The 26,825-nt window shown below is 42.0% G+C and overlaps 1 protein-coding gene across 1 annotated transcript in view; it reads right to left on the minus strand.

Annotated features, from left to right (window-relative positions):
- Positions 1 to 12,629: 12,629 nt before the first annotated feature.
- Positions 12,630 to 26,825, minus strand: part of wasf1 (WASP family member 1) — a gene marked incomplete at its 3' end in the record, with an annotated part of 194,644 nt that continues 180,448 nt past the window's right edge. Inside the window, exons 8-11 of the mRNA XM_080744470.1 lie at positions 26,227 to 26,390; positions 23,364 to 23,540; positions 19,357 to 19,961; positions 12,630 to 12,787 (exon numbers count right to left, since the gene is read on the minus strand). Of these exons, the coding sequence (XP_080600596.1) occupies positions 12,630 to 12,787; positions 19,357 to 19,961; positions 23,364 to 23,540; positions 26,227 to 26,390 (1,104 nt within the window). The remainder of the gene's footprint in view (positions 12,788 to 19,356; positions 19,962 to 23,363; positions 23,541 to 26,226; positions 26,391 to 26,825) is intronic.

The following is a 26,825-nucleotide window of genomic DNA, read 5'->3' on the forward strand; positions in this document are numbered from 1 at the left end:
ACTGGTTTTAGAATTAGATCTACAAATCATGTGGATGAGACAGGTGATGGATTTAGAGCTACAAATTATGGTATGGAACTGCCGATTGAATTAGATCTACAAATCATGGGGATGGGACTGGTTTTAGAATTAGATCTACAAATCATGTGGATGTGACTGGTTTTAGAATTAGATCTACAAATCATGTGGATGAGCTACAAATTATGGTATGGAACTGCCGATGGAATTAGATCTACAAATTAGATCTACAAATCATGGGGATGGGACTGGTTTTAGAATTAGATCTACAAATCATGTGGATGTGACAGGTGATGGATTTAGAGCTAAAAATTATGTTATGGAACTGCCGATGGAATTAGATCTACAAATCATGGGTATGGGACTGGTTTTAGAATTAGATCTACAAATCATGTGGATGTGACTGGTTTTAGAATTAGATCTACAAATCATGTGGATGAGACAGGTGATGGATTTAGAGCTACAAATTATGGTATGGAACTGCCGATTGAAATAGATCTACAAATCATGGGGATGGGACTGGTTTTAGAATTAGATCTACAAATCATGTGGATGTGACTGGTTTTAGAATTAGATCTACAAATCATGTGGATGTGACAGGTGATGGATTTAGAGCTACAAATTATGGTATGGAACTGCCGATGGAATTAGATTTAAAAATCATGGGGATGGGACTGGTTTTAGAATTAGATCTACAAATCATGTGGATGTGACAGATGGATTTAGAGCTACAAATTATAGTTTGGAACTGCCGATGGAATTAGATCTAAAAATCATTGGGATGGGAATGGTTTTAGAATTAGATCTACCAATCATGTGGAAGTGACTGTGTGTGTGTGTGTGTGTGTGTGTGTGTGTGTGTGTGTGTGTGTGTGTGTGTGTGTGTGTGTGTGCGTGTGAGTATGCATGTGTATGTGTGCATACATGCGTGCGTGCGACCGTGCGTCCATGTGTTCCCTGGACCACACTTTGAGAACCAGATAAATAGCCGATCTACAAGCTCACAAAGTTACACAGTGCAACTTATTGTGAGCTTGTAAATCATGTGAGACCACTGACTCAGCACTGTAATTAAAGTTAATAAGGAGCACCTTTGCTTCTGAGCTGTAGAACTGTTTGTTCCATATATGGGCCATATCCATTGGTTTGAATAGGGAGCGCAAGTGTACGAACTGATCGCTCTCCCGGAAACACGAAAAGTTGAAAACACATAGTCTTTGCTCGGGGAGTGGCTCGGTGAGTGGCTCTACGAACATTGCGATTCTGATGTTAAAAGGATCAATAATGTGCGCATGAGAGCAAGCTAGAAATGTTTGGGGGAAAATACAAAAATTCCGAAAACCAGAAAAAAAATTACTTGAGGTGAATGGGGCGTCTGAGGCGCGACCCGGCACTCAGAGGGCCATAGATGAAATTCTGTAAGTCTCTGTTTTATTTTAGTTGCACTTTACGAAACACGACGAGCGTGGCTACAAACGTGCCAAAAAACATGCATACATTTTAAATATTCTGGCCGTGAGGACGATTCGTTCAGAGAACTTCATTACTTTAAGAACAAGTCTCCCACACTCTAGCTACACTCTAGGACTGGTTTTCCCGCCAAAAATATCCCCAAAATACCCCAAAACGCTCTACCTTTGGACTGCGATTGTGGAAGAATGGTATGACGTTTTCGAATACCGTTTGAACCACGATGAAGTCCAAAAGCGTGTGAGCGTTTTTCAAGTTTGAATCGCGTTCCTACGTAAATGTATGCCAGAGTAATGAGGCTATAAAGTTTAGTGAAAAAGTAAAAATGTTAAAGTCAGATCCCATTCATTCTCTATGGGATGAAAGATTTATGAATAAAGTTAAATATTTCAAACAGTATAAACTTTTTTTCAAAATTATTAAAACAACAATGAAACTTCAAACCTCGCTGAACATTTCAAAGTTGGAACGAGGTTTTTATGTGAAAGTATGAAAGAGCTATAAGAGCACAAAGAATTTGCACCAGAAAAGTGGGCACTTTTCTACATAGACTCCCATTATAAGGAGGAAAAATTAAAGTTTAAAAGTTAAATATTTCCAAAAATATGAAATATTTTGAAAAGAAAAATATAAGCACACATCACTGTAGAAAGCTGAACATGTTGAAGTTGGAACGAAATTTGTAGCACAAAGTGTGAGGGAGTTGAAAGCGGACGAAGAAAGGGTACGGAACCTTGGAAGTTAGAAATAAATATAAACTGGGGTATAACAAGCTGGACTCGCCTTCAGCGAGCCCACAATAACTAGAAAAGCAGTTCCTGCAGAAACTGCGTGGGCTCGCTCGAAACTGTTTTGAAGTAATAGTAGAAAATGCATTTAAGCGCAAGTTTTTTGAAAAAAAAAGTTTTTTGAAAAAAAAAGTTTTTTGAAAAAAAAAGTTTTTTGAAAAAAAAAGTTTTTTGAAAAAAAAAGTTTTTTGAAAAAAAGTTTTTTGAAAAAAAAAGTTTTTTGAAAAAAAAAGTTTTTTGAAAAAAAAATTTTTTTTGAAAAAAAAGTTTTGAAAAAAGAAAACATTTTGAAAAAAAAATTTTTTGAAAAAAGAAATTTTTTAAGAAAAATGTTGAAAAAAAATTTTTTTTGGAAAAAAAATGTTTTGAAAAAAAAAAAATTTGAAAAAAAAATTGAAAACAATTTTTTTTGAAAAAAAAGTTTTTGAAAAAAAATTTTTTTGAAAAAAAAAATTTTTTAAAACGAAAAAAAAAAAAAATGAAAAAAAAAGATTTGAAAAAAAAAATGTTGAAAAAAAAAGAAAATGTTGAAAAAAAATTTTTTTTTGAAGTTTGAATCGCGTTCCTACGTAAATGTATGCCAGAGTAATGAGGCTATAAAGTTTAGTGAAAAAGTAAAAATGTTAAAGTCAGATCCCATTCATTCTCTATGGGATGAAAGATTTATGAATAAAGTTAAATATTTCAAACAGTATAAACTTTTTTTCAAAATTATTAAAACAACAATGAAACTTCAAACCTCGCTGAACATTTCAAAGTTGGAACGAGGTTTTTATGTGAAAGTATGAAAGAGCTATAAGAGCACAAAGAATTTGCACCAGAAAAGTGGGCACTTTTCTACAGACTCCCATTATAAGGAGGAAGAATTTAAGTTTAAAAGTTAAATATTTCCAAAAATATGAAATATTTTGAAAAGAAAAATACAAGCACACATCACTGTAGAAAGCTGAACATGTTGAAGTTGGAACGAAGTTTGTAGCACAAAGTGTGAGGGAGTTGAAAGCGGACGAAGAAAGGGTACGGAACCTTGGAAGTTAGAAATAAACTAGAAAAGCAGTTCCTGCAGAAACTGCGTGGGCTCGCTCGAAACTGTTATGAAGTAATAGTAGAAAATGCATTTAAGCGCAAGGGTGTAAAAAAAATTTTTTTGAAAAAAAAAATTTGTTTTAAAAAAAAATTGTTTGAAAAAAAAAAATTTTTGAAAAAGAAAGTTTTTTGAAAAAGAAAGTTTTTTGAAAAAAAACTTTTTTGAAAAAAAAATTTTTTGAAAAAAAAATTTTGAAAAAAAATTTTTTTTGAAAAAAAAAATTTGAAAAAAAAATTTTTTTGAAAAAAAATTTTTTTTGAAAAAAAAGAACTTTTTGAAAAAAAAGTTTTTTTGAAAAAAAAATGTTTTGAAAAAAAAAAGTTTTTTGAAAAAAAAGTTTTTTGAAAATTGAAAATTGGAATGGAACTGCCGATGGAATTAGATCAACAAATCATGGGGATGGGACTGGTTCTAGAATTAGATCTACAAATCATGAGGATGTGACTGGTTTTAGAATTAGATCTACAAATCATGTGGATGAGACAGGTGATAGATTTAGAGCTACAAATTATGGTATGGAACTGCCGATTGAATTAGATCTACAAATCATGGGGATGGGACTGGTTTTAGAATTAGATCTACAAATCATGTGGATGTGACTGGTTTTAGAATTAGATCTACAAATCATGTGGATGAGCTACAAATTATGGTATGGAACTGCCGATGGAATTAGATCTACAAATTAGATCTACAAATCATGGGGATGGGACTGGTTTTAGAATTAGATCTACAAATCATGTGGATGTGACAGGTGATGGATTTAGAGCTAAAAATTATGGTATGGAACTGCCGATGGAATTAGATCTACAAATCATGGGTATGGTACTGGTTTTAGAATTAGATCTACAAATCATGTGGATGTGACTGGTTTTAGAATTAGATCTACAAATCATGTGGATGAGACAGGTGATGGATTTAGAGCTACAAATTATGGTATGGAACTGCCGATTGAAATAGATCTACAAATCATGGGGATGGGACTGGTTTTAGAATTAGATCTACAAATCATGTGGATGTGACTTTTTTTTAGAATTAGATCTACAAATCATGTGGATGTGACAGGTGATGGATTTAGAGCTACAAATTATGGTATGGAACTGCCGATGGAATTAGATTTAAAAATCATGGGGATGGGACTGGTTTTAGAATTAGATCTACAAATCATGTGGATGTGACAGGTGATGGATTTAGAGCTACAAATTATGGTTTGGAACTGCCGATGGAATTAGATCTAAAAATCATTGGGATGGGACTGGTTTTAGAATTAGATCTACCAATCATGTGGAAGTGACTGTGTGTGTGTGTGTGTGTGTGTGTGTGTGTGTGTGTGTGTGTGTGTGTGTGTGTGTGTGTGTGTGCGTGTGTGCGCGTGTGAGTATGCATGTGTATGTGTGCATACATGCGTGCGTGCGACCGTGCGTCCATGTGTTCCCTGGACCACACTTTGAGAACCAGATAAATAGCCGATCTACAAGCTCACAAAGTTACACAGTGCAACTTATTGTGAGCTTGTAAATCATGTGAGACCACTGACTCAGCACTGTAATTAAAGTTAATAAGGAGCACCTTTGCTTCTGAGCTGTAGAACTGTTTGTTCAAGATATGGGCCATATCCATTGGTTTGAATAGGGAGCGCAAGTGTACGAACTGATCGCTCTCCCGGAAACACGAAAAGTTGAAAACACATAGTCTTTGCTCGGGGAGTGGCTCGGTGAGTGGCTCTACGAACATTGCGATTCTGATGTTAAAAGGATCAATAATGTGCGCATGAGAGCAAACTAGAAATGTTTGGGGGAAAATAAAAAAATTCCGAAAACCAGAAAAAAAATGACTTGAGGTGAATGGGGCGTCTGAGGCGCGACCCGGCACTCAGAGGGCCATAGATGAAATTCTGTAAGTCTCTGTTTTATTTTAGTTGCACTTTACGAAACACGACGAGCGTGGCTACAAACGTGCCAAAAAACATGCATACATTTTAAATATTCTGGCCGTGAGGACGATTCGTTCAGAGAACTTCATTACTTTAAGAAAAAATCTCCTCCACTCTAGCCACACTCTAGGAATGGTTTTCCCGCCAAAAATACCCCCCAAATACCCCAAACCACTCTACCTTTGGACTGCGATTGTGGAAGAACGGTATGACGTTTTCGAATACCGTTTGAACCATGAAGAAGTCCAAAGGCGCGTGAGCGTTTTTCAAGTTTGAATCGCGTTCCTACGTAAAAGTATGCCAGAGTAATGAGGCTATAAAGTTTTGTGAAAAAGTGAAAATTTGAAAGTCAGATCCCATTCATTCTCTATGCGATGAAAGATTTATGAATAAAGTTAAATATTTCAAACAGTATAAACTTTTAAATAATTTCGAAAACAACAATGAAACTTCAAACCTCGCTGAACATTTCAAAGTTGGAACGAAGTTTTTATGTGAAAGTATGAAAGAGTTATAAGAGCACAAAGAATTTGCACCAGAAAAGTGGGCACTTTTTTGCATAGACTCCCATTATAAGGAGGAAAAATTAAAGTTTAAAAGTTAAATATTTCCAAAAATATGAAATATTTTGAAAAGAAAAATATAAGCACACATCACTGTAGAAAGCTGAACATGTTGAAGTTGGAACGAAGTTTGTAGCACAAAGTGTGAGGGAGTTGAAAGCGGACGAAGAAAGGGTACGGAACCTTGGAAGTTAGAAATAAATAAATATAAACTGGGGTATAACAAGCTGGACTCGCCTTCAGCGAGCCCACAATAAATAAATAAATATAAACTGGGGTATAACAAGCTGGACTCGCCTTCAGCGAGCCCACAATGACAATATCTAAAGTGTGCTCGCCTTATAGGCGAGCCCACAATTATGCAAGTGCTATACATGATCAAAAAAGTGTTTGCTGTTTGTTTATATTAATCTCTCGAGACAGCCTCAGAGTCGCTACGCTTCAGAAGCGGAAAGTAAATCCATCTTTTTCTTCTTTAGATCTTCCTGAAGAACACGCTCTGGAAGCCTATGAGAGAGACAGACCTACAGACTTACTTTGATCTGGGTTCCCAGATTGCTTACATACAGACAGCACCAAACAGCACCAAACGCAGTACTTGTGCACTCTGCTGGCACACGTAGGCCATACAGTGGCCACAAGTAGCAAGTTGGCACCTCAACAGAGTGCAGCCTAGTTTCATTAAGTGTCCGGCGAAGCTTGGCCAATTTGACCCTGGGCGCAGGGACGTGCTGGCCATTGGGAAAAGCGGGACAACTCCCGAACGGCCAGTTCTTTCCCGGGCCAGTCCAGGCCGGCCATTAGGAAAAAAATCAAAATAAAATGTCGGCCTTCGTTCCATTTTGGGGGCTGGGCGGCCAACAAAGTAAATTGTCACTGTCAGGCAGAAACCTCGTATCTCCAAGTTTCAAATTTATATTTTTTTCGCAAAGCCCTGCTTTATCATACAAGGCTGTTGCACAAAAGTAACAGATCTACAACTTGTAGATCGGCTGTTTTCACTAGTTTAAATCATTTTTCAAATGATAAATACAAAACAAACGGTTTTGGACATACAAGGTTTCCACCCGACAACGACGAAATATAACTCATGTACAGTAATTGGTCACTTGTCATGATCTGAAATGGCAAATCTTTGAGTAGCAGCAGCGCTATAGAGAGAGATCTCTCTTTATAGCGCGCAATGAGGGCCTCTCCAACTCTTTTTCCCGGGCTGAATCAGGGGCCCAGCATGTCCCTGCCTGGGCGTACAGCAAACTTTGAGCACTTTGTGCCAAGATGTAGGCCAGATGTAGAAGTAGGCCAGATGTAGACCATGTTTGACGTCCCGGACAGAGCCAGATGTTGGAGCTTAGTTCCTTCCAGGATCACCACTCAAAAAAAAAAAAAGGGTGTCAGGGAAACACACCAACCATCAACTATGTCAGAGAGCATCCTGAAAGAACCTGAAGACCCTCCCGCCTCAGACATAAGCAACCTTTCTGAAAATCACATCATTACAATATTGTTCAGGTAAAATGCACCCATCGTTAGTGTTCTAGGGTTAATGCAAAGGCTGAAATGTCATTTAGATAGCATTTCATTTAGAGAGATGCCAGTTTCATTTATTGACCTGTGCGTATAGTTATGCTCTGTCCCTCCCTGTCTGTCTGTCTGGTTCCTGATTGGAAGGTCATGTTAATTAAAGACCAGACCATTGTGGTGGTGTCCAACTTGTACATGTCGTTACCAGTTGATCTCCATAATATGGTAAAATGATCACCATTGCAAGCCAACCCTAATATAGGCAGCTACAGTAAATCCAGACAGTGACACCTAGTGTTCAGTTACTACACAGCAGTCACTCTGTTAGCATAGTTGACCTCACCCTGGCCACAATATGACTTCCGGTTGGTTCTAGCGGAAGTACTGTGTTTAACGGAAGTTACGTCATGCGTTGTAGTTTGCCGGTGAAATTCTCGTGGCGGAAGTTGAACAGTCTCTGCCTGATATTGTCACCAGGCTTTTCTCTTCGCAGATGAGTAAGCCTGGCTACGCGAGGCTAAGTTGACCTCCATATTATGTCACCCTTTGCCCCACTGATTGGGTACGGGCCAATGGCCTGTGATTGGCTACGGGCGCACGCACGCACGCACGCACGCACGCACGCACGCACGCACGCACGCACGCACGCACGCACGCACGCACGCACGCACGCACGCACGCACGCACGCACGCACGCACACACACACACACACACACACACACACACACACACACACACACACACACACACACACACACACACACACACACACACACACACACACACACACACACACACACACACACACACACACACACACACACACACACACACACACACACACACCTCCTAGCAAGGTACTGTAAATGTGAACAGAACACTGGAAATGTCAAACAATATTTTCACATGTCATTTTCAGTTTACTGTAAGAACTGCATGGGCAGCATAGTGTAAAGCAATCAAAGGCAAATTCCATAACAACTAAGGCTGAAACATAACATTAGATTTTATTAATTCAAGCAAACTGTTACAGTCAACAGTTACATAAGTTACATGGTATACAGTATTGTATTTCTTGTTTATTTTTTTTTTATTTTTTTTAAACCGGGGTTCCTTTATTCCACCCCCTCCCCCGTTTGTCCCCAAACATAGAAACAGCTAATCCATACAAGCGCAGGCAAGTAAGTAGTAACAGCACGATACATTCATCAACTCAACAATACGTTTTTCTTCTTTTTTTTTTTTTACTTCTTTTTTTTTTGTACGAACAATAAGGCAAGTAGAAGAAATAACAAACAAATGAAATATAAGGACGGCAGACATCTTCCGTTTAGGAGTCAAAGAAAGGCATAAAGGAATCCATCTTTCTTCTGAGGCCTCAGAAAAGGTGGCGTTAATTAAACACGTAGACAAACCATGGCCTTTTAGATTCTTCAGAGTAACCGTAAACTGCTCTAGAACCAATTCCAAAACGAGGTAAGGCTTCTTCTTCTCGACCAGCCAGACAGAAACGAGAGTCCAGGGTATCTGTGGGATAATAAAGCTGCCATTCAGTAGAACAGAGTGGTTTGTACCTGGAGAGGTCTGGACACTGCGTTGATCCTCAGGGCTTTCACTACCACGTTTGACCCATTTAGGTCTAGAATTATTGAATGCTTTAACCAGTGAAAAATAGCAGGTATACAAGCTCACAGCGCGGCACCGAGTGCCGCGCTGCGAGCTTGTAGATCTGCTATTTTTTGAAAAAGTCGTGAAAATGTGTGCAAATCTTTGAATATATGTATGTTCAAAGCGAACGTTTGTAACTCAAATTTTGCTTCTGGGTGGTCCCTGGAACTAAATATTTTGAGATGGGGGTCCGTGGCCAAATACATATCATTTTGGGGGTCCTTCACATGAAAAGGTTTGAGAACCACTGACATAGTAGTCTCTCAAGAACAGACTAACTGAGCTCCAGTTAAGTGAAAAGGACCTTTTCTTTGACGATGGCTGGCCAGATTGCTGATATAGAAACATAGGTTTTTCAAAAAATCTTAGGATTCAAAAGACACTTATAGAATCGGTTCAAAATTCTAATTTTCACGATTTTTCAAAAATAGCAGATATACAAGCTCGCAGCGCGGCACCGAGTGCCGCGCTGTGAGCTTGTATATCTGCTATTTTTCAATAGTTAAACCATAAAATAATGATACACAAAAAGTGGGTGCGTTCAAAATGGGTTAAGCATTCAAACCACTGATCTATAAAACTAGAGCCCGACCCAAGCCACATGTGTGAGTCCGATGCAGATCCCCATTCTGGAGGGTCCTGGACAACCCATTACCAATGTATATTGTTTGTCAAAAGTTGCAAAAAAAAAGAAAAAACATTCAAATAAAATTGAAAAACTTCAGATTCAGAGTTTCTATTTTGAAGATTTAACTTATAAGCAAATAAATAAAAACAAACAAATAACCACTCGAGCCTTATTTAATATAGTTAACCTCCTATCTTTGAAAATGTTTGAAAGGGTTAACTCATAACGATTGGGTCACATCAGCTGTATAATTGCAGACATCGATGTTGACAAAATAAAAGTTAAATAATGGCCGATATATCGGCCAGGCTCTAATTCAAACTTCCATTTCTTTTAATTACCGTGCTGGACATAGTGTATAATATCTACTGGACATTGGCAGTGTTGGGGAAGTTACTTTGAAAGCATAACTTGTACAGTTACAAGTAACTCACTATGGCAGTAACTTGATCAAGTTAAAGTTATACCCCTGGAGAAATTTAACTGATAAAGTTTCAAGTTACATAGAAAAAGTAACTTGAGTAACTTGAGTTATTTTTTTTCAGTGTTAAATTGAGAATGTACATTTGGTGTACATGAAACAAAATATAACATCCTACAGAAAAAGTCACATGCCAGCATAAATATGCCTCTCAACTGAGTTTTATGTTTTACTTCAAAAAGGTTGACATTTTCTTTAGTAAACATCTGTGTTCCTAATATAAAGTTAAAAAAATAAGAAAATTATGATCTGTTGAGGACATTTGATCTTCAATCTTAACAAAACTTAAATGTTATAATTATAACTTCGCTTGTAACTTCTTGTAACTTGTAACATGAGCCAAAAATTACCCAAAAAGTATCTCAGTTACTTGACGAGTTACAGAAATATAACTCAGTTACCAGCAAGTTACAGCAACATGTAACTTAGTTACGTAACTCAGTTACGTGTAACTTTAACTTCCCTAACACTGGACAGTGTATAATATCGATCCCACAAGAGACTGCTTGTTATGGCCATAGGAACACGGGGAGAGGAAGGTAGCGCGATACACGCAAACCGATGGCTCAATAAGGTTTATTTTGACATTACCCCTTAATGTCAAAATGAGCTTCGCTTGGTCTTTAGAGACCCACAGAATCCAAAGGAAAACTACATTTCCCACAATGTCTTGGCATACGTTTCCCTGGGAGCATAGTGTCACTGTCGGGCAGAAACCTCGTATCTCCAAGTTTCAAATGTGTATGTGTTTTTTTTCGCTAAGTAAAGCCCTGCTTCATCATACAAGGCCGTCGCACAAAACTAGTGAAAACAACAGATCTACAAGCGCTCAACGCCTCATGGTGGGGGGGCGTTATGTGCATGTAGATCAGCTGTTTTCACTAGTTTAGTTCGTTTTTTAAATGATGAATACAAAAGGAACGCTTTTGGACATACAAGGTTTCCACCGGACGATGACGATAGATTAGTGCAGTGTGAATGGATGGCGCAGACACTTGAGCACGAGACCACAAACCCTGCCTGTCTCTTCATTTTCACCACAGTCTAACAACAATCATACGACATACAGTATCGTCACAATCGTTAGTTCTGAAGTGGTGAAAGTAAGTCCTGTAGAGACAAAAAAACTAAACAAAAAAGAAAACGACCCAGCAGAATCAACACACAGCCGATGTGCATAACCAGTCTTGAAGAGGTTGTTATTGGCAACTACTGGCCCATTAAAACTGCATAATGTTTTCAGTAGGAGGAGGAGGGAAAAAATGTTTTCAGTAGGAGGAGGAGAGGGGAAAAAAAGGTAAAGGAAAGACACAAGAATAAAACAGCATCCATTCAATACCGCTTTCACCCACAAGGTGGCAACATTGTACAGGGGAACTTGAGATAGAGCAAACGTGCCATTTTTTCATTCTTCTTCTTCTTGTTTTTTTTTACATTGATACACAACATTATGAACAGAGAAGTGGTTCTTCATGTATTTTTTTAGTTGTTAAAAGAAAACGAGAAAACAAAAACGTGGGCTATATTCATGTTTAACTGCACACGGGAGATTTTATAATAATAATTTAAAAAAAAGCTGGTAGAAACAACTCAAAGGTTTGTGTGTGGGGGATGTAAAAAGATGAATGAATACAAAAAAGAAAAACAGCGAGACGGACAAGTGGACGCGGAGACTTCCCTCCAACACTGGGACAGGAGGACAGCAGACAGTGGGAGGGAGACAGAGAGATAGGAGGGAAAATAATAATAACTGAACAGGTTCAACCCCGGTGGGAAGGGGGCCTCAGAGTTACAGACCCCACAAGGGTCCAAATTTGGACCCCATGGTGGTCCTTGAACCCCACGTTGAGAAACAGCAGAGGAGGTGAGTGGGAGTGCACTTGGGCAGGGGCGTCACACCAAATTCTGGGCCCTGGGTACAGGGATTCACCGCGGGCCCCCCATGAATGTTAACTATTGAAAAATAGCAGATATACAAGCTCACAGCGCGGCACCGAGTGCCGCGCTGCGAGCTTGTAGATCTGCTATTTTTGAAAAATCCTGAAAATGTGTGCCAAGAAACCTATGTTTCCATGTCAGTGATGCTCAAACTTTTTCATGTGAAGGACCCCCCATCTCAAAATATTTAGTTCCAGGGACCCCCCAGAAGCAAAATTTGAGTTACAAATGTTCAAATAGCAGATCTACAAGCTCGCAGTATATCTGCTATTTTTCAATAGCTAAAGTTACTAGGGCCCCTCCACCTTGGGCCCTGGTAACTCAGTCCCACTTTCCTACCCCTTGTGACGCCCCTGCACTTGGGGCGCGTTCCCAACGCCTCTGCCCCCCCACATACACACACAATCCCTCCTTCCTCTCTCTCTCTCTCTCTCTCTCTCTCTCTCTCTCTCTCTCTCTCTCTCTCTCTCTCTCTCTCTCTCTCTCTCTCTCTCTCTCTCTCTCTCTCTCTCTCTCTCTCTTCTCTGTCCTCATCACTCCATCCAGTCTCCCTCGTCGAACTCGGACTCGTCCTCGGAGTCGGAGTACTCGACGGCGATGCGGCGCGACAGGATGGTGGCCACGTCGTTGCCCACGCGCTCGTGCTTGGCCTCCTGCTCCCGCTGCTCCTCCACCTTCCGCAGTTGGATGCCTGGAGGACAGGGACGTGCAGAGAATGTTAGAGAGGCAGGGGCTGACATTTCTAAAAGGGCATTTTGGTGGAAATATCAAAAATAGCCGACCTCCAATCCAAGCTCACAACAGGTCGCAGCTTGGAGGTCGGCTATTTTCAGTGCGTTATACCACACTGAACTAAGCATAATCAAGTCAATACAAGAGATGTGCATGGATTTCTACACAGAGGCCCTCATTTATCAAAGTGGTGCAGATCAAAATTTGGGTGTACACCGAAATTTAGGGAAGTCTCTGCATTTATCATTTCAACGTGACTTTGATGTTGGCGTAGGCTAGGATCAAATCTCACGTCAAGTTCAGAGGTGGTGTAGGATTCATCTTACACCACTTTGTTCCATTGTAGTCATGCGGAGCAGCGTTGTCTAACTATCTGCCAGGCAATGGACACATGTATCCACTCGAAAATGTATATCCAACACAATAATAAATAATCCTGTGAAAACATAACATTTTATAAAAGCATATAACCGGCTACATCATGGACATGCACGCCGATTTTATTTCCAAGTTACAATGAAGCAATTAAAATCTAGCGATATGGAAGCAATCTACTGTTAAGTACTTTAACAGTCTAAATCATAAGATTGCAGATCTGGCTCAGAACAAGCACATAGGCCTACGAAGTTTACGAACGCATGCGAGAGCATTTTCGGGACCAGCGCGGTGCCGCTGTGAGTCGTGAGTCCTTTTAAATATGGATAAAACCGAAGGTCCAAAACCTTTTGTGCCCAGCCCAGCGCACGCACGCTGCGTATGATTTAGTTGGGGGTCCACGGCCCACCGGGGAGAAGACCAGCCCGTGCAGGAACGCTACATGATTGCTAGTTCAAGCACTCAAACGCACATTGCGCTCGTCGCCGAAATTGGGTTAAATTAATATCCAAAACGTAACCGTGGGGTCACTCAATTTATACAGTAGCTACTGTACACTATGCTGGAGTTAATGATGAAACCCGACGTGGCGAGCCCGTAAGATCATGGCCATGGGGATTGGGGAATTATGATTGCTTGTAACGAAATGAACGCGCTCTGTCTGCGCACGCACGGCACGGGTAGGCTATGGTTTAAATTAATATTCAAAAGTATTCATGGCAGTTGTGTCATTCATGTCTTGTCGGCTGCAGTGTGCCTCCTTGTCAAAGATTGTACCGTTGGTTAATCCCACATTCCCACTGTCAAAGACTGCTGTGCAAACCAAACTGCTGCTGTTCCAAGTAGCCTAGTTGCGTGTGTAGGTGTGTGCGTGCGTGCGTGCGTGCGTGCGTGCATGCCTGCATGTGTGTGTGGTCTGTGTGGGACGCGGACATGGGAGTGAACTTGAAGCGTGGAGTAAACTCTCTTCTATTGGCTTTCCTTTCGTTGTTAGGTCGTATTCGGGTTGTTCTAGTCGTAAAATCAGGGCGTTTCTAGAATAATTAAGGGCGTGTTATTTAAATTTCAGCCTGCGCATTTATCAACACTGGGATCAAATGTACGGCAGGTGTGTCTGTTTAGGACGTGTTCGTAAATGCCACGCAAACGTTGCCCTACGCAAAATTTGGTGAAAAAAATAGACCGTTTTTTACACTCCATTGATAAATGAGGGCCAGAGAGGGCACATTCTTTCAACATAAGAGGCTGCATTCAAGTTCAGGAGAGTTTGGACGAGTCAATTCTCTTGAAAGCTGCCTTCAAGTATGGCATGGATTTGTATTTCTTTCACCATAGTGAAAACGAGAGAGGCCCGCTGACAGCTCTGTCTCCGTCATCAGACGGGTCATGTGACCCGTCTGATGACGCGGCAGTGCTTAAATAGCGGTCAAGACGCAGTTTTGCGTCTCTTGACGCAGCTTTGCGTCTTCTAGACGCGAAACCGCGGCCCTGGTAGACTTACCGCGTTTACAGACGCCATCATCACGGCTCTGTGAGACAGACCGCGGCTCCAGACGCGATTATCGGTTTCAACCGCAGCTCTGAATTCCGAGACGCGGCTCAAAGACGGGGCTTGGAACCGCGTCTGGCTGGAACTCGGTGCGGCCGCAAAGTCTGCTGTGTGCTGTCTTTGTATCTAATCACACCTTGATTCTATTTGATAATTATTAGTATTATTTATTGTCAATGGAACATGCAATATTCTACCATATTGTCGGCATTATAGTGTGTAATGATAACGTTTTTAGTGAGAAAATATCTCTTTTCTTTCTTTTTTTTGGTCCGCATTTAAAAAAAAATGCTGGTTATATGTGCGTGGATTCATGGCACAAAGCATGCCGTTTAGCTCAGTCGGTACAGCTCTCGTCTCGTTGACCGGGGCTCGCCGGTTCGATCTTGCTTTAGTCAATCTTTTCACCACCTCCCACGTTTTTATTTCTAGACCCTTATCACACTGTAAAGCACTGTAAAACACGTTTTCAAGCCAAGGACCCCTTAGTTGAGAAAGAGATGAAGCAGGGACCCCCAAGACTTTTTCATAGATTCCAGATATTTAACCACTTGAACCGTCAATACCTAAATGAACTTGGCCTCTCACTGTGTACCTCTGTAGCCTACAGACGCAGACGCGGGCTCAAACGCAGCTTTGTGAGACTACATCGCGTCTGTAACTCCGAGGCTACAACGCGTCTTTCTCAATTCCAGACGTAAGACCCGTCTGACAACGCGTCAGTGCTTATATAGCGTTCAAGACGCAGCTTTGTGTCTTCTAGACGTGAACGACCGTGTCACCGTCATTTGACGCGACCTCAGACCCGTCTAATGACGTGTCAGTGTTTAAATAGCGGTCAAGACGCGTCTTTGAACGCAGCTGACGCGACTCAAAGACGTGGCTTGGATGCTACCGGAGCGGCCGCTGCAGGGTCTCAGACAGTCAGACGTCAGCTGTCTGCTCTCTGATCTAATCACACCTTGATTCTATCTGATAATTATTAGTATTATTTATTGTCAATGGAACATGCAATATTCTACCATATTGTCGGCATTATAGTGTGTAATGATAACGTTTTTAGTGAGAAAATATCTCTTTTCTTTCTTTTTTTTGTCCGCATTAAAAAAGAAATGCTGGTTATATGTGCGTGGATTCATGGCACAAAGCGTGCCGTTAAGCTCAGTCGGTAGTGCTCTCGTCTCGTTGACCGGGGCTCGCCGGTTCGATCCCCGCTTTAGTCAATCTTTTCACCACCTCCCACGTTTTTATTTCTAGACCGTTATCACACTGTAAAGCACTGTAAAACACGTTTTCAAGCCAAGGACCCCCTTAGTTGAGAGACATATAACGCACATATAACCAGCATTTTTTTTTAAATGCGGACAAAAAAAAAAAGAAAGAAAATAGATATTTTCTCACTAAAAACGTTATCATTACACACTATAATGCCGACAATATGGTAGAATATTACATGTTCCATTGACAATAAATAATACTAATAATTATCAAATCAAGGTGTGATTAGATACAAAGACAGCACACAGCAGACTTTGCGGCCGCACCGAGTTCCAGCCAGACGCCGCGGTAGCCTCCAAGCCCCGTCTTTGAGCCGATAATCGCGTCCGGAGCCGCGGTGTGCTTCACAGAGCCGTGATGATCGCGTCTGTAAACGCGGTAAGTCTACCAGGGCCGCGGTTTCGCGTCTAGAAGACGCAAAGCTGCGTCCAGAGACGCCAAGCTGCGTCTTGACCGCTATTTAAGCACTGACGCGTCATCTGACGGGTCACATGACCCGTCTGATGACGGAGACGCAGTCGTCCACGGTGGTTTGGAGAGGGCACTTTTTACAGACAGGTAAAAGGGCAGGGGCTCAAGCCCCCTTTGATGTCTATGTGTGCACGTGCCTGGCGGGGACAACACGCGCACGCACACACACAAAAGCATTTTTATAACTGTATTTGTGAGGACTTCAACATTTTTAGACCAGTGATTTCCTGAATGCCATTTTCACGTTTTCTGCGGAAAACACAGAAAATAGCAGATCTACAAGCTCAGGACGTGAGCCTAAAACCCAACCTGAATCTTTTCCTAAGCGTAACACTACACTTGTATGTCCATAACCATTGCTTTTTTTGGAGCGGTGAAAGCCGCTTCCAAGGTTTGGCTTTGTCTGTCCAGTCCAGAATGAACAGGCGGTAATTGGTCGGGCTTCACATGACAGTTACCCACCTGCAGAATATAATATAATATAATATAATATAATATAATATAATATAATATAATATTAAACACATTTGGCCGGGGTGGCCAAATGATTGCCTTCACCGCTTCACTTCGAACCGAGGTTTGATTTTTACTATAATCCTTTGTCATTAAATAAGTGAATGTCTACAAGTAGATCTTGTAGAGCAGTTATTTTTACTACTTTTGTGAATTAATTTCCAAAATAAATACATAAAAAGTTGAAACATGGAGATAGGAGGTTTCTGCCCGACTTCTGCCCCCTTTCTTTTTCTTTTTTTGCTGAGCAGATTCCAGCACTGCTCCCTGAACTGCAGTGTAATTTCCGTGCTGGTCTCTGTGTTTATGTGGTGCTTTGTCATTTAAAATGCAGATTCAAGCCGTCCCAGCCGTCGTTTTGGATGACCAAAATCTATCATCAAATGCCACATCTACAAACTGCCCCAGCTTAACCGTGTACTTTCTCCTCTAAAAATGTTTTATTTACAAACTTCTTGACAGGAAAAAAAAAGACAAAACAACATTTTTAGCCATGGTTGGACTTCGTGGTCCACGCATTTTCCATAACTGGCAAACACAGTGGAAGTTAACCTTGGACTCATAAAATAATACATAACAGCTTCTCTTACTGCCTGAGAAAACTGAGATTCTATCCATTTTAGAACGGCTCAGGCAAACTTCTATACCAGTGGTTCTCAAACCTTTCAGGCCGCAACCCCCAAAATAATCATATTTTAACTGGGGACCCCCCCACCCTGACGAGCACTAAGAGTAGAGGCATTACATTTTGTATAACACGGTTCTATTGTGAAAATAGCAAATCTACATGCTCACAACGCCTCGTGTTTGCGAGGCGTTGTGAGCATGTAGATCTGCTATTTTCACAATTTCTGCCTTTAATATTTGACAATTTGGCCAATCTTTAATTTGTCATTTTAGAGGTATTAAAAGTCCTTAAATTGTCTCTTTAGAAATGTGCAGATACCCTCTATACACTTAAACTTTATGTTGGTTTGTTTACTGTTGAGTGAGAAAACAATGTTGCACATTAAGCCAATCATCTGGGGACCCCTCAAAATAATTTGGGGATCCCCCTGGGGGTCCCGACCCACAGGTTGAGAATCACTATTCTATGCTGATAACACTGGCAGCGTGTTAAACACTCCAGGTTGTGGCAGAGATATATTTAACTACAATTAACAATGAACCACCACACAGTTAATTGGCTGGTGTTCCTCAGGAGCCAATACTTGATCTCCTCCCTTTCAGCCCCTCTACACCAAATCTCTTTTGCCAAAAATAGCCGATCTGAGCTTGTAGATGTCGTTCATCCATTTCCGCTGAATACTTATAACGACATGTCCAGAATAGGGACGTGGGTGTTCGTGTAGTTGAACAATTCTGCCATTCTCTTCCAAACGCTCCCATAATTCCAGCTCAGCGGGTAACGTAATGGTCATTCAGCACGTCAAAGCTCATGCTGTGATGCAGTGCTTCTCAAGCTGTTTCATATCAACATGCTCCAAATTGATATGTATTGGCCGTGGCTATTTTCAAATAGCCGCTGTAGGTGGTTCAACTGATTTTATGTTATATTAACAAATTTGTCTGGGGACCCCCTGGAACCCCCTTAAGCCCTTTGCACACAGGCGCGTTTATCCGCACAGATAAAACGGACAATTTTTTTTTTTTTTTTAAGAAAACAATGATTCTCTACGACCTCATGCACACCGGATCCGAATTAGCCGTGCGACGAGTGGCTGCGGCCGTGCGTTTTTTTCTCGATCGAACCCAGTTCGATTTGTGCGTCTTGTCGCATGCGGTAAAAAACTCATCACTCCTTTTATAACTCCTTTTGGGATCCGCAGCGCCGATTCCGCACAGCATTGCACGCCAAATCCAATGCGTTTTATTCATGCAGCAAACGGGAAAAAAAAAACACAACTGTCCTGTGTTACTGTAACTCACTGATGTTACTGACCGCCACTGATGAGTTACAGTGTTTTGGCGCTGGATGGCAACGTTTGCATTTTTTTTATACCAATACTATTGTACTTTTACTCAAGTAAACGTTGAATTCCAGACTTGTTCTTATTTTTTTTCATAACCCTTATCTCCTGAGAGGAGAAAAAAGCAGTTTCAGTTTTGGTGGTTTTCCTCCAATCAGGACAGAGTTGGGCCTTCCTCCAATCATGGTCGAGTGGGGGTGTGCCTTGTGCGCACCAAGGCCCGCCCCCACTTGATCATGATTGGAGGAAGGCCCCCGCCTGTCACCTACATGAAAACTGAAACTTAAATGAAATCACTGACCCTACCTTTAATGGGTTTCAGTAAGTAAAAAATGTGAGTAACTTCCCTCCCCCACTGAACACCACACCCACCTTTGCGGATGGCCTCCAGCAGAACGCTGCGGGCGTCGCTTATGGGCGGCAGGCTGGCCGGGTGGTGGTGCCTCTTGCCTCCGTGTCCCGCCATCGCCGTGGGATCGTGGTGGTGCGGCGATGCCGACGACGCCGACGCCATGGCCGCCGCCGAGGGGAAGGACGGGATGGGAGGAGGAGGACCTCCTGAAGGGGAGGAGCTCCGTGCCCCGGGGAGCGGCAGGGGGGGCGGCGGGGGCGGCGGCGGCAGCACCGAGCCGTCCGACTGGCCCGCCAGGTGGAGGAGGCGGGCCGGGGAGGAGTGGAGGGGAGGGGCCACGGGGGGCGGCGCCGGGTGGAGCACGCCGGGGGCGATCTGCAGCGGGGCGGGCGGGGGCGGGATGGCCGGGTGGGCCTGCTGCTGGGGCTGCTGCTGGGCGGCGCTGGTGGGCAGCGGGGGGATGGGGGGAGGGGGCGTGCCCCGCAGGCCGCCGCCGCCGGAGGGTAAGGGGGGAGGCGGGGGAGGGAGAGGCGGCGGCGGAGGCGGAGGGGTGTTGGAGTTGAAACCCCCTCCTCCGGTCCGGGCGGGAGACTGAGGCCGGCTGTCTGAGAAACCCGAACTGGAGCTGGAGGGAGAGAGAGAGAGGGAGAGAGAGAGAGAGAGAGAGAGAGAGAGAGAGAGAGGGAGAGACGGAAACGAGGTTTCATCAGAAACGGTGGAAATCGACAAGCTTGTAGATCTGCTGTTGTCGAAACAGAAATAGCCGATGTACTGTATATATACTGTATAGGCCTATATACAGTATATAAAGTGGTTAAACTAGCAAGCCCAAATAAATGACTACGCTTTAGAAACAAGCCCCCTCCCGTGGGATAATAAAGGTATCTACCTATCTATCTAACTTCCTATATTTACTAGTAAGACTCCCTAAACACAAACTTTAGAAGGCAATGGTAGCCAATCAGGAGGGAATATGGGAAATGGGACAGATCCATGTTGATGACATGACTTTAGAGATACTGTGTACCGCTTTGTGTGATTTTAGGGCAAAATCTGGAGGAGCAGTGTCCAAAAATGTGTTTTGCAAGAGCAGCAAAGGACTGTGTGTGCAAAGTTTGGCATGGATCGGGGCAACGGTGGCGGAGATATGAGTAGGGGAAAAGTGTGACGTGTGACTGACAGACTGACTGACAGCCGGTGGAGGTTTTGATTGTAACTGCGACCTGACGGTCGCAACAAGCCACTCTGTTTCCAGCCTGTTTCTAGCCTGTTTCCAGGCTGTTTCCACAGCGTTCTGAAGGCTGCGTGGGAGGATGTGCTCATACACAGTCCATGGCAAAAACAAACGGACAAATCAATCAAATCAATTATGACTCAGCATGACTGAGGGGCAGTCATTTCGGAAGGCATGGTTTTTCACTACTGCTAATATGACTTTTTTTTTTTTTTTTTTCTAAAAAAAGCCACAAATGCATCTCAAAATATCTAGGCTACATTTCACTTAAACGCCAGAGCTTAACTCTGCATGTAAATAAGACTTTTTTAAATTAATGTGAGAGATCGTCAGGTCATTTGCAGGTTAGACATTTATTTAGAACTTGAATATCTCAAAAGTAGTATTTCAGCATGGCATCATTCTATAAGCCATATCTTCAAAACTGTTGGGTCAATCTCCACAACCAATATATCATTTTGCAGCTATGATCCCCAGCTTTCAAATGAAATGAAAAAATGAAAATGAAAAAAAAAAAAAATGCAATGACTAGCCGTCAGCTGCGCTGGGACACAATTGTCTTTTCGCAGCGAGAAAGATTGTTCCAGGCGCATCGCCAAGCAAACCCACACCAGCCACCTCTACCAAGCCTCCCGGAGACTGGCACACGCTGTCTTATGTGAGGCAATACTGGTAACATGATTTATGATTGATATGCAAAGTGTATTATAATACCTGTGTTAGACATAATGATATGGGCGAGAGGACACAACGAAAGATTACAGCATTTCATTCGAAATTCGAGTAATATTTTTCAAAAGTAATATTTTAATTAAATGAAAAATAATGTAAATAGGACATCTCTCTACATCTCTGCTACTATGTTCAATATTTCTGTAATTTCTTTAACAATAACATGCCCAAAATTGGGATATCTTATTTAAATAGATATCTTTATCATCCCAAGACGGAGGCGGCACAGCAGTTAAGGTTACAAAGTTACAAGGAAGTATGAAAAATAAAAAGTAATATTGTGTACCGCGAAAAAACAAATCAAAATACTGTATATATATACAGTATTTTGATTTGATTTTTCATAATCAACTGAAGCGATCAGTTCTATTAACTGACGCTCCGCTATAAAAATCAATGACAGATTGCAGCCTGCCCGTCCCTACCCCGTCTCTACGACTCTTCTGACCAACACAGAGACACAGAATGACCTCTGCGACCCTGGCTGGCCGTAACACTTTATTGATTCACCCCTCAGCCTCTGCCTCTCTCCCTCTCACCTCTCTACAAGCCATCACTCCATTCACCCATCCATCCACTGCACCTTCTTCACCTCTCTTGTCTTTTTTTGGTGTGTGTGTGTGTGCGTGTGCGTGTGCGTGTGTGTGTGTGTGTGTGTGTGTGTGTGTGTGTGTGTGCGCGCGTGTGCGTGTGTGTGTGTGTGTGTGTGTGTGTGTTTGCACCCCGCTCCAACAGAGCAGAACATCCTAGAACAGAGAGCGGAGCTGAGCAGCCCCTTTTGTGTGTCTTTTCAACCAGGAGTGTCGCACCAAATTCTGGACCCTGGGTACCATTTGGTTTCATTTTACGCTCTCAAGAGTCAAAGATCTATAATTATAATATATAATATTTGTGTTTAGTTACTGTACATTTTGTTTTATTATGGTAATAACATTGAGAGCTTCTGCTCTGCTGGCCGCACTCCATGTAGCTGCTCTGAAAGCGCGCACGAGGGCCTCTTTATTTCCCCTTGCCCAGGGGCCTCATGTCATATAAATCCGGCACTGACCAACTCTCCATCATTTAGCTGTGGACCACCTGGAACCCCCTCAAGGACCACTGGTCCCCAGATCTACAAGCTCACAATGTGATAATGCGGTGGTGATTGAAAAGCTTTACTGGCAGCTAAGAAAATCGCTAAGAAAATAACAGAGTTATAATAAGAATAGAGAGGACACCAGATATCCCCGCCCGTCCACTTGCATTGAGTTGCTCACCCAGCGCATGAAGCGTAGGCCTACTTCCGCGTTTGAGACGCCTCTGAAACGTGACGTAGTGGGGCCACTGTGACGGATTTTGCGTCATAGTTTGTGTTCATGTACACGCTGGGGCTCCAATTCATGAACGAGCACTTCCGCTATGAACGCGCGTCAATGCGCGTTCGTGATTAGAAGCCCCAACTGCAGTACCTCAAACGGCCACCATGTCCATTGCGCTTCAGGGCTCCACCAGGGTTCTGGGGGCTTGGAAAATAAGCTATTGATGGGTTTCTGGTCCACGTTACACTGATAAGAACTAGATGGGTGCGCAGGTCGGTACCAAAATTAGCCAATGAAACCAGCGCTCCCCAAAACAACAGGTTTGGGGATTGGAAGGAAAGGAATTGATTACAGGCTCACTGGTTCCCAAGCACTGGGTCGGGAACCATTTGTGGACACATTTTTGTGGGTCCCTTAATAAAAAAAAATATAATGAAAGACCATAATTTAAGAAGTATTGGAGCTCTGCTGTTTTCCCTAGTTTGGGTCTCGGGCAAACGTCTAAACTCTCTTTTGGGTCACAAGCTAAAAAGTTTGGTGTAGGTGACACTAAGGATGTTTCCTGTTGAGATTGGCACATTTCACCCAGGTTTTTTCATCTCACTCACTTCACTTTGTCTGCTGACCTCACTCAGCAACAGAATAAACAGAAAATAAGCAAGCAGTGATCACCCCATGATGTGCACTGCAATGTAGTTTCAAATGCACTACATTGCAGGCGCTTTTTGAGAGTGAAAAATTGCGTCCGTGGTGTCCCACCCACCTGATCATGGAGGGCGGTTTGATTTCTCCCAGTGGGTGCATGGGCGGGGGTGGCGGGGGGTCGTGCGGTCGGGAGTACATGCGGTCCCCGGTGCGGTTCAGCAGCTCGTTCATCTGGGTGTAGGGCAGCGCCGCCAGCGAGAAGGGCCCGTCCAGGTGCTCCATGTACAGCGGGGCCCTGGGGGCCACACAAAGAGTTCCACTCCGTTTAGGGATGGGACCATAATCAGTATTATTGTTGATTGTGACTAAAAACTTATCTTAATACATGGTGAAATTGTCCTCTGTCATGTGCTGGGATCAATTCACCTTTGATCCACTTAAACCCTACATAAATGAGTACCTGAGATGAATAACATTCCCACTGGGCCAGATAACAGATAAAAAAATATCTTTCTCCAGATATTTTTCCATTCAAAGTGGATGGTAGATACAGATAAAAAAAATATCTGCCACAGATAAAAGAAAAATCTGTGGCAGATATTTTCTTTTATCTGTTATCTGGCCCAGTGGGAATGGGCCTTCTTTGATAGTTTTCTCAACCAAATGGTAGAGCACATTTTAAGTCCATATTTCTCATTGAAAACAATGCTGAAATTAACTCAACCTCATTCAGCCATTTCTACCATTTGGTTGAGGTGTTTGATGGCCAATAATATCCACCTGAGGGTGCAGTGACTTCACACACCATGCTTTCCAAGTCATGTGACACAGAGGAAATCTGACACAAGAAAAACACTCCTGACAGCTTGGCTCTCTCCTGCAGGAATTTCAAAGCTAGGAGGATTCTCTTTACATAATATCATCTGAGATGTTACTGAACATGCATATGTAACAAAATGCAATAAAAATAAATCTAATAATGGTCAAATCATTTTTTGAAAACATGCTTTACCAAACGGTAGATGTGTCCGTTGATGGTAAAGGTAGTGCAAGTAAAACTAAAGTATTAAAAACGTACTATTTACTATGAATAATTACAACTTCTACTCATTCATTGTTGTTATTATGAAACATTGAATGTTTTTAATATAATATATGCTGAAATAGTTCTAAAAGTACGATTTTATTCTTGTTTAAAAAATATGCTCTACCAAACGGTTGAGATGTTTGTTAGTGGTAAAAGAGTAGTGTCCAATCAACATACACAGTACACCTTTTCACCTATTCAACCCTAATTACCAAAGTTCAACATATTATCTAAAGTTCATCATCTGATATTTGTTTTGTCACTAATATGTCAAGAAAATGAAACAATATTTTTCAATTTGCCATTATCCAATATTCAGATATATGCCCCAAAATACATGAAAATGTGGCATTTTTGCGCATATAATGCATAATTTGCATATTTAAAAATAAAGTTTCAGAAAAATGTGTAATACATTTTTTGTTTGTTTTAATGTCAGTAATCAACTGGAGAAGTTTCACTGTTCTAGCTATCAGTTAAAGTTTTTTCTATCAAATGCAACCTTAACAATAACGTACATCTCTACCGTTTGGTAGAGGCTTATAGTTTTAAAACTGGTGGGTGTATTGTAAAAAAAAACAATTGATTGTTGTTATTAATGCCTAAAGGGAATAGAAAATGCAAAGAAATAATTTTTTGACAGCTTCTTTCTTGGTGGGAACTTCAAAGGGTTAAGTCCATATTTGATCTTTTTTTAATATATATATATATATATATATATTTTACCAGACTGTAAACCATAAACTAGTCATTTTTAATCTGCTAATTTGTTAATGCACTCCCACCTCATTTTGTCCAATTGTCAGTTTTAATGTTATCTGCTCCCTTTGTCTGCTGAATATTGCTTGTACGGACTTATACTGTTGTTCCACAAACTGTTTTTCCACTTTCCATAAGTATAATGTCTTATAATTCCTAATATATATGATTTAAGTAAAACAAATCTAATTCAACAAAATGAGGGGGGAGTGCATAAAGAATTTAACAGATTAAAAGCTTCTATTTTGTGGTTTACAGTCTGGTAAATTAAAAAATTATGTATCTATATTCCAAATTCTAAAATATGGACTGTTTTTCGTCTCAGGTACTCATTATTGTTAAAACACACCTGTAAACACACTGTACTTGATACAGTATTTGTTCACTATACCAAATCGCTTGCCAAAAAAAAGCCGATCTACAAGCTCACAATGTGTCCTGCCCCAGAATATGGATGCAGGGGTTCAAAGAGTGGCATTTTGAGTAAACGGAACGCGTTGTGAACTTGTCGATCTGCTATTCTCTGTGACGGTTTCCCCCAGAATACAGATTCATGTTTGATAGAGTCTTCACTGACCAAATACACACATGGGGAAACACAGTTCTCAACGTTGAAAATGAGTTCATATACAAGTAAGACGCCCTAAGGCCGAGAATCAACCGTCAGGTCGCGCTGAAAAGCAGCTGTCTGAGCAGCGTTGGGTTAAACAGCGTTACAAAGCCTGTGAAAGCCAATCAGCGACGCGCAGACCCATGTGAGTGAGTGTTACACCCAATGTGTTACTTACAACTTTTTCTGACCTGCCTTCATGGATGGAAAGGGAGGGAGGAACTGAAGTCGATAGGTAACGAAATGTTTCCTAGTAGCGTGACTCATGGACACGAGCTGGACGCTTTCATACTAACTGCGACCTGACGGTCACAACAATCAAAAGCATTTTAACGCTAGTCTTGTCTCCACAGCTCAACCTAGACTACATTAACCCAGCCATTATCTGAAAAATCTTTTCAGATACGGGTCCTTGACCTACTACGTATGAATCCTGGAAAATGTTTTGAGGACCACTGGTGTAACACGCACACGCACGGACGCACACACGCACGCACGCAAACATGCACGCGCGCACACACACACCTGTTGTCGTGGTAGGCGGCGGAGCCGTTAGCCTCCCCGTGCTTGTCGTCGGGTTCGTCCTGGGCTAGCTCCGCCCCCAGCGCCAGCTTCTGCCACTCCTTCTTGCGGTCGTGCGGCGCTCGAGGTATCTTTTCCGGCTCCTGAGGACGCTCTATGGCCTTCAGCTTTTAACGGGGCCAAACGGGAAGGGGACGACGGGGTTAGCAGAGATGGGATGGTAATGGAGCACGTGTTTGAAAATAAATATAAATATACAGAGGGGGAGGGCGAGCAAGCGAATAAAGGCCAAGCAGAGAAGGTGGTGATGGGAGGGAGGGGGCGAGAGACATGAAGTGAGAGGGAGAGGAGAGAGAACAGTTCACATTAGTTACTGTATCCTCTATGTGTTTCTCAAACTTTCACATTTAAAGGAGTCGTTCAGACCAAAACACATATAGGGTTAAATCTGCCGCTGTTTTGACCTCACAGGCACCCTTATTTGTCAAACAGACGAGAAGATCCCCTCCCTTTCTAGGCTCTCCTCTCCCTGCTCTGGTGCAGAGCAGAAGCCGTTTGACAAGTAAGGGTGCCTGTGAGGTCAAAACAGCGGTTTGGTTGGT

The sequence above is a fragment of the Nannobrachium achirus genome (genome assembly GCF_963921795.1).
Source record: "Nannobrachium achirus genome assembly, chromosome: 16".
Classification (NCBI taxonomy): domain Eukaryota; kingdom Metazoa; phylum Chordata; class Actinopteri; order Myctophiformes; family Myctophidae; genus Nannobrachium; species Nannobrachium achirus.